The sequence below is a fragment of the Lagenorhynchus albirostris genome, chromosome 2, assembly GCF_949774975.1.
Source record: "Lagenorhynchus albirostris chromosome 2, mLagAlb1.1, whole genome shotgun sequence".
NCBI lineage: Eukaryota > Metazoa > Chordata > Mammalia > Artiodactyla > Delphinidae > Lagenorhynchus > Lagenorhynchus albirostris.
In genome coordinates this window covers 178,587,935-178,600,276 of record NC_083096.1, presented here as the reverse complement: position 1 = coordinate 178,600,276, position 12,342 = coordinate 178,587,935, and the positions used below count along the sequence as shown (strand labels likewise).

Sequence of the window (12,342 nt, the reverse complement as noted above, 5' to 3'; positions counted from 1 at the left end):
TCTTTGTTCTACATAATTCAAGTTAAGATACTAATAATATCCACTATTGGTCTATTTTTTTTGTTCTCTTCGAAGTAAACGAGGAAAGATGGAAAGAATTAAAGGTGTAGGTGTAGGGGTGGCAACAAAAAATTTCTTAAAACGTTAATAGAATTGAGCAGATATTGGAACATTTAGTCCAATTTCTTTACAGGTTATAGGTGCTTGGTAATCAGAAACATATTCGTTGCTGTGATATGCAGGTTAGAGTAATGTATTTGATTAGGGCAAGGAGCCCGGGAGAGTCCTGCAGCAGGCTCCACATTTGTGAGTTTCTGTTGAATCACGGGGAGTCTTGTCAGAGTTTTAGGGTTCACCAAAACCTATTACTTCTGGAGAATTCAGCTGCCTTACTTTACGGTCAGCCTTGTGAAAGGACAAAGCAACACCCTGTGGCTGGATTCTAGGCTCCTGTGTATGCAAAACAGCTTTTCCTTGGGCAAGCAGTGCAAATGCCTGGACTTTGCAGATTCGGCACTTTATTTGACATGCCTCCTGTTCTTAAATTTTCTGTAACTTATATTTCTGATTTTTTTTCCTTGTAGATCTTTATCCCCATTTTACAAGGCCTGGCTCTCGCTGCCAAAGAGTGCTCCCTGGACAGCGACTACTTTAAATACCCCCTCATGGTAAAACTTTATTCTTTTCCTTGTAACACATTCAGCAGATGTTTTTCTTCCAGATGATTTTAACATACACTTTTCTTTCAGGTCCATGATCAGCCTTGTTTTCAAACTTAAAACATGAAATCATTGTGTTGGCCATGCAGAGTGTTTGGTGTGCAGTGAGATGCATCAGTGAAGACAGTTAGCAGCGCGGTACATATTTCACCATCCGAGCCTTAGACAGGAGTCAGTGATACAGTCATTAAAACGTACTTTGTCTTATTCTATAGCTTATGAAAACAATAATCATTGGTGGTCTCCTTCTTGATTGTCCTAGCAATGAGCATACCATATTTGGGGTGAAATTTTGTTAATTTAAAACAGAACAAAACAAAAAAAAGAACTGTGACAAATGCAAATAAAGAAGGCAGAGTTAGATTAAGAAAAGGAATACAATTTTGTCTTTACCTAGTGACTTTACACAGAAAATTGCACAGTGCTTTTCTTGTTCATCTTCCCCGTTTCCTGAGGCTGTACTCTTCACTTCAGGCTTTACTTGGAAAACACAAATTTGCTCAGCTCCTCCAGGCACTTAGAGGAAGCATAAATTGTGAACAGAACTATTGGCTAGATTCTCACCAAGGGTCTTCAGAGTTGTGAAAATATTGGAACCAGAAAGAAAATAAGAGGCTGTTTTCTTCTCTGACCTTGCTTCTTTAAAATTTTGGGAGAAAAATACTTTGAAGTATTACTGAATATTTTTCATTCTAAAAGTATGAAGGAAAAATATCAAAACATGAAATTAGTTGACTCTGTATAAACACGACCTTGTGTAAATTGAAGCCTTGGTTAAATTGATGTTTTGCTGCCCATGTTCCTTTTACTCATTCTGCTAACTTGATTCCATCTTACCATTAATTCACTGCTTCCTGAGCGCCTCAAGTGTGACACACACAGAGGACCCAGGAGCTCATGAGATAAGGTGCCTCTCCTCAAGGCAAAAATCAAGACCACAACGATACAGTCAGATAATTACAATCAGTGCAAACACAGAGGTGTATTTATCTGTTTCAGAAAATCAAAACTGAGCTAAAAGGCTAAATATTAAAGTTAAACATTAAAACATTAATTAATGTTTTAAACATTAAAGCCAGTTAAATAGAAGGTGAAGCAGGAAGTCTTAGTTTTAAAAATAATTTTGAATGAATTTATGTCGGGGTTCTTCCTAGTGCACATGTTATTCCCATTCCTAATGAAATTCTATTAATCCTTGTGCATTGTTCTGTCTTCGGCACATAAAAAGAAGTGGAAAAATCTGATTATTTGAGTTCAGTGATGAAATCTCTTAGTGTACATTAATTATCACTGTATTATATAAATATTCCCTCCTGGAATTGTTGGCTTTTCCCTGTGGTTTGAATTAGCTTGATGATTCAGTAAGGAGCTTTTAGTGTCAGATATCAACAAAGTGTTCTTCTGGGTCAAAAGACAAAGGCCTCCATTATGATAGACAATAGTTTTATTGATGCTTGTGCATCAATAAATGATGCTTGTGCAGCAAAGGGAGTGCACTGAGAGAAAGGGCAATAATTTAAGGCAGGAAGCGGAAGACCGTTGGAGCTAAAATCAGAAAGAAGCATGATTATCCTCTAGGTCAGTGGATCCCAACTTTGCCATACCTTGGAATCACCTGGGGATCTGTAGAAAGTACCTCTGCCTGGCTCTCCAAAGCTGTGACTTAATTCGTTGAGGATGTGGTAAGGGCGTGGCCTGGCATGGGGCTTTCAGAGGCTGCCCAGGTGATCCTAATGTGCAGCTGAGTTTGGGAGCCCTGGTGCTGAGCAGGGAGAATGTTTCCTTCTCAGTGGCTCTCTGAGCCTCAGCGGCTTCTCAGATGTGTCAGTGCCTGAATGCATGGACTCAAAAGCTTCCAGCAGCTGTTTTAGCAACTCCCATAGCAACATCCAAATCACAGAGGAAATTAAATTCACTGTTAAAATAGTGTTTGACTGTATTACCATGGCCATGGTAAACGCTTTTTATGTGCCTAAGAACTATATTTCCTGATTGTCTTAACTCGAGAACGATTGGAGCGCCGATGGAAAACTTTGAGGTTCTCAAAACAGGGATCTTGAAACCAAGGAATACTTTTAAATATATTTTGAATTTGGTCGCTTATTAAATTTTAATTATTTATAGTCCTGTTTGATACTGGCGAGACTAGCCATCTCAAGTTTATGAAGCATATCTTTCTGGTATAGAAAGATGTTAAATGAAAAAATCATTTATTGTAAGAATACACTCATTTACCTCTGTGTGTATATGTACAAAAATATGTCTAGAAAGCTCTTGGGCAAAATATCAATAGAGGTTAATGAGGGTGAAGTTTATGAGCGACTTGTAGTTTCATTTTATATTTCTGTTTTACCGGAAGTTTTTTACAACGCACATGTACTAGTTTATTCATCAGAAAAGCAGTGAAGCTATTTGTGCTTTGTTGGGAATGCATACCTATTTATAGCAGCATTAAAGCTATGTCTTGATGTTACCCATGGTGGTCAGTTTAGGATGAAATACATTTAAATGGCCCTTTCTGATCTTGTTTCTAGGCTTTAGGTGAGCTCTGTGAAACCAAGTTTGGAAAGACACACCCTGTGTGCAATTTGGTAAGTGCCACCCTAATGGACTTGCACATTTTCAGTGAACATGTAACACAGAAGATATTCCTTAAGTAACAGTATCTGAAAAATGTCTCTTGGAGGACGTTGAGATGCAGATGTGAGTAATACATGTGGGTGGCTCTCAACTGTTACATTGTTGTCACCTACGTTATTTCCGGGAATGACATTATTCACTTCTCTTTTGTGATTTTCGGGAGATAAGTATTGTACAGCTAGTACAACAGGTCCTATTGGAAACGTTTCCTTGAGTCCTTTGGTGGTATAGGAATACTTCATTTGCATGATATCAAATATTATCATGAAACATGGAAATTAAAAGTATATCTTGTAAAAATGTAGCGGACCTGGAGTGCTTTCCTTCATCTGAAATGAGAAAAAGTGGACAGGCATCCTGACATATTTGTGACCTTGTGTTTTTGGATGTTAAATGTCAGGCATTTTGCTGGTGGCTAAGAACCAGCTGAACAGGTCACCTGCCGAGAATTCTTTTTGTCTCATTTTTACATCACTTGCTGATTTAGCAGCTTGACTTGCCTCTTCTGTTTTTTCCTAGGTTGCTTCTTTGCCTTTGTGGTTGCCTAAATCATTAAGCCCTGGCTCTGGGCGGGAGCTGCAGAGACTCTCGTACTTGGGGGCTTTCTTTAGCTTCTCAGTCTTTGCAGAAGATGATGTAAGTACAGCGGCCCTTTGCACTTTGCTGCTCTTATGTTCAGATTCTTCCCCAAATGTATATTATACGTTGAATTTTTGCTTTCTCTTTCCAGGCAAAAGTGGTTGAAAAATATTTCTCAGGGCCTGCCATTACCCTGGAAAACACTCGTGTGGTGAGCCAATCACTGCAGCATTACTTGGAGCTGGGAAGGGTAGGTGTTGAGAAAATGAATCCAAAGGATGAATGTGTTTTCAGTTCTGAAAGTTAAAAGCAGCACAATTATAGGCTCATTATAGTGTGATTAAGGTAATTGGGCCCCTGTCCTGGAAAGGAAATAGCAAAGGCTATTTTATTAAAACTATAACTACTCCCCTCTTCCACTCCACATTCTGCTTTCATGCTGATCATCTTAATACAGTTGAATATGGACTTTTCTTCTATCCTTGTAGTCAGGTTCTTCTAAAATGAGTGGACGTGGGAGAGGAGAAAAAGTGGGAAGGAGTTTAGCTTTTTGTAAAGTCAAAAGAATAATTTCTTAAACAAAGTTTTAATTTTTTTCTTCCCTTATAAAATAAATTTCAGCAAGAGCTTTTCAAGATTCTGCATAGTATTTTGTTAAACGGAGAAACCCGGGAGGCTGCTCTTGGTTACATGGCAGCTGTCGTCAATGCCAATATGAAGAAAGCACAGATGCAGGTAGGATTCCTGAAGACTGCTTTTACTTATTCATTAAATTCATTCATCTAAGTCATACTTATTCAGAACCTACCAGACATTGTGCTAGGAAATGGAGATACAGTGTTGAACAAGATAGACAAGCTTCCTGCCTTTGTGGAGCTTATGTTCTATAGGGTAGATGAGTAGACATGTAAATGTTTAATTCTAGAATCGATGAAGCCAGTGAAGCAAGGTAGAGGACTTGAAAGTAACCATAGAGGCACCAGAAGGAAGGCATGGGAGTGTCCAAGGAGGAGACATTTGATCAGAGGCCTGACTGATAAGAAAGAGCCAGCCATCACAAGGCTGAGAAAAGAACTTTCTAGATACGTGTGAAACACGAAGGTGGGAGTGAACCAGCTTTGGAACGAGCCCCACGTGCAGGCTTTCATGGCTGGAGGATAGTGAACAGGAAGGAAACCGGCGGGTCATGGGCTGGAGGGGTGGGCAGAGGCTCCATCAGGTTGAGCTGATGTTGTAAGAAGTGTCATGAGGAGCCACTGGAGGGTTTTCGGGAAGGAAATCACCAAGTCTGCTGTGTGGAGGATGGGCTAATGGGAGGAGGGGGTACAGGAGCCAACCCGAGAAGACCAGGTACAAGGTGCGATGTTCCTGATGGGGGAGGCTGGTGGCTGGGACCACTTTACCGGCATGGAAAAGTTAAAAGGGCATCCTTGCTATATTATTATTATTATTAATAATAAATTTATTTATTTTTGGCTGCATTGGGTCTTTGTTGCTGCACGTGGACTTTTCTCTAGTTGCGGTGAGCGGGCGCTGCTCTTCCTTGTGGTGCGCGGGCTTCTCATTGCGGTGGCTTCTCTTGTTGCGGAGCACGGCCTCCAGGCATGCGGGCTCAGTAGTTATGACACACGGGCTTAGTTACTCCACGGCATGTGGAATCTTCCCGGACCAGAACTCAAACCCGTGTCCCCTACATTGGCACGCGGATTCCCAACCACTGCGCCATCAGGGAAGCTCCCTTGCTATATTATTAATGAGCGATGTGACATTTCTACTCAGAAGAAAAAGCAGAGAGAAGAGCATGCACGTGGTATTAGACTGCCTGGATTTCCAACTGGGGTTCCACTGTTTGCCGGCAGTAGGACGTAGACAGTTGCTTCTCTGTGCCTCCATTTCCTTGTTGCCAAGTGGGGATAATAATAGTACCTGACTTGTGGACTTAGTGTATATAAAGCTGTCAGAATCATGCCCAGTACGTGGTGAGCACTCCACCGATGTTAACTATCTTTATTAGAATTATGGTCTTTTTTTTTTGGCTGTGCCACACGGTTTGCAGGATCCCCAACCAGGGATTGAACCCAGGCCCTGGGCAGTGAAAGCACAGCGTCCCAACCACTGGACCTCCAGGGAATTCCCAGAATTGTTGTATTCTTAGAGCAGGATTATGCTATCGCTGTCAGCCAGAGAAGCTGTTAGTCAAGTGGTAACTGTGAAACGAGTTGTTCCGATGCTTTTGAGGGGAAATAAAGAAGAGAAAGGAAATAGCATTTATTGCATTTCTGCTTCCTGATTTTGAGGATCTTAGGCAAATCACTTAAATTCTCTGAGCCTTAGTTTCCTCCTCCGTAAAATGTGAATAACAGTATCATTCAATTCTAAGGGCTATTGTGGAGATTCAGTGAGAGAAAACCCTTCACGTATCGTTAACACTCAACAAATCGCACCTGCCAGTAGAGTGACGATGGTGGTGCTATAGGTGTCCCCTTGCTGACTTCAGGATGAAAGTTTGCTCTCCTTTCTGTACGCTTGTGCCAAAATTTCTGTTCAGATCATGATTTTAAATACTTTTCTCTTTCACAGACGGATGATAGATTGGTATCTACGGACGGATTGATGCTGAATTTCCTTTGGGTGCTGCAGCAGCTAAGCACAAAGATCAAGTTAGAGACGGTCGACCCCACGTACATATTCCACCCGAGGTGTCGGATTACTCTTCCCAGCGATGAGACGAGAGTGAATGCAACGATGGAGGACGTGAATGACTGGCTGACTGAACTTTGTGAGTGACATGTTCATTAGGTCGTTAAAAGCTGCCCTTCTTTTATTTTTTTTTTTTGGTTGCCCCATGTGGCACGTGGGATCTTAGTTCCCAGACCAGGGATCGAACCCACGCCCCCTGCATCGGAAGCATGGAGTTGTAACCACTGGACCACCAGGCAAGCAGTTCTTCTATTTTCTTTTAATTACAAAAAGTAGAGTAGATATGCATTCTAACAGAAGGACCCATTTGGACTCAGCATCATCCCACAGTGTGAATCTGACACCAGCTACAGCGTCCCTGTCTGTCACCTCCCAGCGTCCCACCCTCATCCCTGGGGCTCCCTCTTGCCCTGTTCCTGTTCTCCATCATCAGTGCCAGTTTTCATTGACTCCTCTCCCCCTAAAGCTGCTACATCAGACGGTTATGGGATTATCAGGAGGAGAACTTTAATAAACATCTTAATAGCAACGCTACTGTCTTACTCGTTAAATATAAGGAGACTGAGGCTCCAGAAAGTGCCCAGCTCACCTAGCCTGTCAATCAGCGAGTTGCACCTGCGGTCCAGGTGTGCTGAGCCGAGCCCAGGGCTCTGTCTGCTCCACCACACTCCCTGATCTGGGTCCATCCTTCCCAGTGTTTAGTTCGGTTCCACTTTTTCTTACTTGGCAGTAGTGAGGGAAGCAACCTAATTCTTTAGGGAATTTCTGTTCCTCTCAGGCGACCTGATTTCTGATAAGCCAGGCTCCAGAATTAGGATCTGGGCTCCTGGGGCCAGGCCAGCAGGGTTGGGGGTAGTTAGAGGGTTTGTGGAGAAGGTCAAGGGGGTCCCCTAAAGAACAGGCTGCCCAGAGGACGGCTGGAGCTAAGGAAGACGCTTTCTGAGGAAGGGCCCTTCCAGAGGGAGGGCCTGTAGGAGAGGAAGAAGAGAGCCTACCCTGCTTGACCACAGCTGCTTTCCCGGCTAAACGCAGTCGTGACAGAGAGGTAGAGGGGCAGAGGGAGAGAATGCAAAGGAGTATAGATGGAGAAGGCAGAAAAGAAGGAAAGACACAGGCAAAGGGAAGCTTGTGACGAATAAAATGTATCTGAGAGACCGGTGATCAGGAAAACAGAAAAGTAGAAATCCAAGAGAAATGGGTACATATTTTATGTTGCAAAATACTGGGTTTGAAAGTGATTCCTGAGTGAAGGAAAATAATGACTTTCTGGGCTTCCCTGGTGACTCAGTGGTTGAGAGTCCGCCTGCCGATGCAGGGGGCACAGGTTCGTACCCCGGTCCAGGAACATCCCATATGCCGCGGAGTGGCTGGGCCCGTGAGCCATGGCCGCTGAGCCTGCGCGTCCGGAGCCTGTGCTCCACAATGGGAGAGGCCACAGCAGTGAGAGGCCCGCGTACTGCAAAAAAAAAAAAAAAAAGACTTTTCTGCTTTTCCATTTCTTTGTTTTGTTATAATCCCTGAGAATCTGTCAGTACTGGGAATGCTATTCATTCACCCAAGTGAGCCACATCCAGCTTATGTGGAGGGGTGGTTCTCAGCTGCACCAGGTGAGAAGTTAGAGTTTACAGAGTCTAGGAAAAATAGAAAAATTTATTTTGTTTGGATGCTAATGACTCCTCACAAATTGTTATTACCTCTCTAGAAATACATTTATGAGCTAGAGATATGCAATAAAAATTAATACAATAAAAAAAGAAGTTCTCTTTTGGATTAGCCAACATCAAATAGATACGTAGAACAAATGGGAGGAAATGTGCTGTTCTGGGTTTAAATATGTATGTGTATACAATAGAAATGATAGCAATGACTTAGTTATTATGTAGATTTTATATATGCCAGTTAAAATTCTCATGAAATCTCTCATAGATCTTGATGAGTTGATGGAATAAAAATACGAATATTTTGAAAGTGTTATGATTATGGATCTTTTTCTCTATATTATAAAGCATGTTATTAAAGCAACTATACTTCAATGTAAAAAATTTTAAGGGGTTTCCCTGGTGGTGCAGTGGTTGAGAATCTGCCTGCTAATGCAGGGGACACGGGTTCGAGCCCTGGTCTGGGAGGATCCCACATGCCGCGGAGCAACTAGGCCCCCGTGAGCCACAACTACTGAGCCTGTGCGTCTGGAGCCTGTGCTTCGCAACAAGAGAGGCCGCGATAGTGAGAGGCCCGTGCACCGCGATGACGAGTGGCCCCCGCTTGCCACAACTAGAGAAAGCCCCTCGCACAGAAACGAAGACCCAACACAGCAAAAATAAATAAATTAATTAATAAACTCCTTAAAAAAATTTTTTTTAAACATGTTACTTAATGACAAACATAAAAACCATATGACATTTAGTTTTAAACATTATAAAATTATTCATGGAGTGATGTAGAGCTTCCACCCTTCCCTGGCACGAAAAAGCCGAACAGAGGATTTGACCCAGCCATAAAAGAGAGAGAAATTTTTAATGATTTAAGAAATGGAAAATATCATCAGAGATAATATATATATATCTTAATATATAAACATACTTTTTATAGAGGGAGAGAAAATGAATATGTAAAATAAAAGAATGGGAGAAAATATGTGTCACATAATTGATAAAATCATATTCAAAATGCAGAACTGTTATAAATGTGTAAGACCAAAACTAAATTCTACCAAGAAACAGTTATCTTTTGCTTGGGGGGAAAAAATATAAGCAGTATATGTCAAATAAAATATACTTGTAGGGGAAAATATACATATTTGTAGGAATTAGATACAAATTGAAAGAAATTCAAATTAACGTTCTGTAACTATAAATTATTCAAAAACAGTGATAAGATAGAATATAAGTTTGTAAATAAATAGATGGCATTTTATCAATTAATTTAGTCTATCTAAAGTGAATTCTGGTGATTCATAACAAAAATCTGTAATACTGTCTTTCTCAATAATTCTACTTCCCAGAATATGCTCGCAAAGCTGGCAACGGAGAGGGGGTGAGGGAGTAACTTGTTATACATAGATCCTCCCAGCACTGTTTCTAATAGAGGAAAATTAGAAACAACAAATATGTCCAACAGTAGGGAAATGGCTATGGAATCTGTAGCTTATTTACATAATCTAATACCATTTTGAGGTTTAACAATGATGTTTGAATAGTAGAAATGATTCTATAAAATACACCAGGAAGACACATCACCGAAGATTGTTGGTGTACATTTGTATAAACATTTAATTAGATGGGGCAGAGTACCTGATCATACATGGAGCTCAGAGGAATTCTGTTTTTCTTATAACATTACCTAAACCTAATTTTTTTTATATAAATTTATTTATTTATTTTGGCTGCTTTGGGTCTTCGCTGTTGCGCATGGGCTTTCTCTAGTTGCGGCGAGCGGGGGCTACTCTTCGTTGCAGTGCGCGGGCTTCTCACTGCAGTGGCTTCTCGTTGCAGAGCATGGGCTCTAGGCGCACAGGCTTCAGTAGTTGTGGCACGTGGGCTCAGTAGTTGTGGCTTGCGGTGTCTAGAGCACAGGTTCAGTAGTTGTGGCACACGAGCTTAGTTGCTCCTCAGCATGTGGGATCTTCCTGGACCAGGGATCAAACCCGTGTCCCCTGCCTTGGCAGGCGGATTCTTAACCACTGTACCACCAGGGAAGTCCCATTAATTCTAATTTTTTAAAAGTGTCCTTGGGGACTTCCCTAGTGGCACAGTGGTTGAGAGTCCGCCTGCCGATGCAGGGGACGTGGGTTCATGCCCCGGTCCGGGAAGATCCCACATGCCGTGGAGTGGCTGGGCCCGTGAGCCATGGCCACTGAGCCTGCGCGTCCAGAGCCTGTGCTCCGCAACGGGAGAGGCCACAACAGTGAGAGGCCTGAGTACCACACACACACAAAAAAAAGTGTCCTTAAACTTCTTGAAAATACAGGTGTAATTTTGTCTTCTTAATTGTGCTTTTCCTCTGATATAGTCATGTGGTAGATTTTATTTCGGGGATTTTGTTCTTTTTCCTAGATGGAGATCAATCTCCGTTTTCTGAGCCGAAATTCCCTACGGAATGCTTCTTCCTTACCCTGCACGCCCACCATCTCTCAATTCTGCCGGGTTGCCGACGCTACATCCGCAGACTCCGGGCCATACGGGAGCTCAACAGGTATGTGCATGATGCCATGTCCTGAGGTTGCCTGAATCACCACTTGTTCTCACAAGCAGGCAGTTCCCTTGTGACCAGTAGATTTGAATGTGACGGGTACATAGGGTACTGCCAGTAGATTTGAATGTGAGGGGTACATAGGGTACTGCCTCTGCTACTACATCCATGTTCCTTGATTGGCCAGAGTTCTTTACATGGTGAAGTGACCCAAACTTTGATTTCTAGAGTTCTCAACCCTTGGTATGTGGTTGAGACTTCCATTAACTTTTTCCACTAGGCACCATATTATCAGGAGGCACTTTAAAGGATTTCTTGGGTTCCAGACATACCCCTCTTTCCCTGGACTGTGAAACAGTTAACTCTGGTTTCCCTTAATAAACAAGGTAATTTACTCCCACCAACATGTAATTCACTTTTTTTGCACATTGTCCTGTGGCATAAGAAGTCTAAAAGGGCCAGATAGTAGCCTCAGTTTCCTATTCATTAGCACCATTGTTGTTTTTCTTAATCTAAGCATTTCTCCCCATGTACCAGCACCTGCAAACAAAGGTCACAGGAATAGGAGGCAAACATTTTTTTGAACAGGTCATCTGGAATAATAATGGAGTAGCCACTTAACACCATTTGGTCCAGGAGTGGTGTAGTCTGAGTATGATAGAAAATGTGTCATATCTATATCTACCTTGAATTAAAATAGAATCAATCACTTAATAATTCTAATAACTGCCTGGTAGATTTCTTAATATTTTTTTTCTACATGTAATCATGTTGTCTGTAAATGATGACAGTTTTCTTTCTTTGTCATAATTTTCTTTTTATTATTTTTCTAATTTTAATTATGCTTTATTATTTGACCTACATGCTATTTATGATTGTATTGATTAATTTTAAATTCTTTTCCTTTTTTTTTTTTTTTAAACCCCACATTTGTTTATTTATTTTTTTTGGCTGTGTTGGGTCTTCGTTTCTGTGCGAGGGCTTTCTCTAGTTGTGGCAAGCAGGGGCCACTCTTCATCGCGGTGCAAGGGCCTCTCACTATCGCGGCCGCTTTTGTTGCGGAGCACAGGCTCCAGACGCGCAGGCTCAGTAGCTGTGGCTCACGGGCCCAGTTGCTCCGCGGCATGTGGGATCTTCCCAGACCAGGGCTCGAATCCATGTCCCCTGCATTAGCAGGCAGATTCTCAACCACTGCGCCACCAGGGAAGCCCTCATAATTTTCTTTTTCATGCCTTACTGCCCTGGCTACAATTTCTACTACAGTCTTTTTATTTTTTTTTTTGCTGTACGTGGGCCTCTCACTGCTGTGGCCTCTCCCATTGCGGAGCACAGGCTCCGGGCGCACAGGCTCAGTGGCCATGGCTCACGGGCCCAGCCGCTCCGCGGCACGTGGGATCCTCCCACACCGGGGCACGAACCTGTATCCCCTGCATCGGCAGGCGGACTCTCAACCACTGCGCCACCAGGGAAGCCCTCTACTACAGTCTTGAGTAGAAGTATTGATAACTTTATTAAA

The 12,342-nt window shown here is 42.3% G+C and overlaps 1 protein-coding gene across 3 annotated transcripts in view; it reads left to right on the top strand.

Annotated features, from left to right (window-relative positions):
• The window catches only part of UBE4B (ubiquitination factor E4B), a 111,335-nt gene that overhangs the window by 59,843 nt on the left and 39,150 nt on the right, over positions 1–12,342 (top strand). For all 3 annotated transcript variants that reach the window (XM_060141497.1, XM_060141496.1, XM_060141498.1), the window contains 7 exons: positions 585–668; positions 3,254–3,310; positions 3,879–3,995; positions 4,090–4,188; positions 4,560–4,673; positions 6,519–6,717; positions 10,691–10,829. In XM_060141497.1, coding sequence (XP_059997480.1) covers positions 585–668; positions 3,254–3,310; positions 3,879–3,995; positions 4,090–4,188; positions 4,560–4,673; positions 6,519–6,717; positions 10,691–10,829 — 809 coding nt within the window. The remainder of the gene's footprint in view (positions 1–584; positions 669–3,253; positions 3,311–3,878; positions 3,996–4,089; positions 4,189–4,559; positions 4,674–6,518; positions 6,718–10,690; positions 10,830–12,342) is intronic.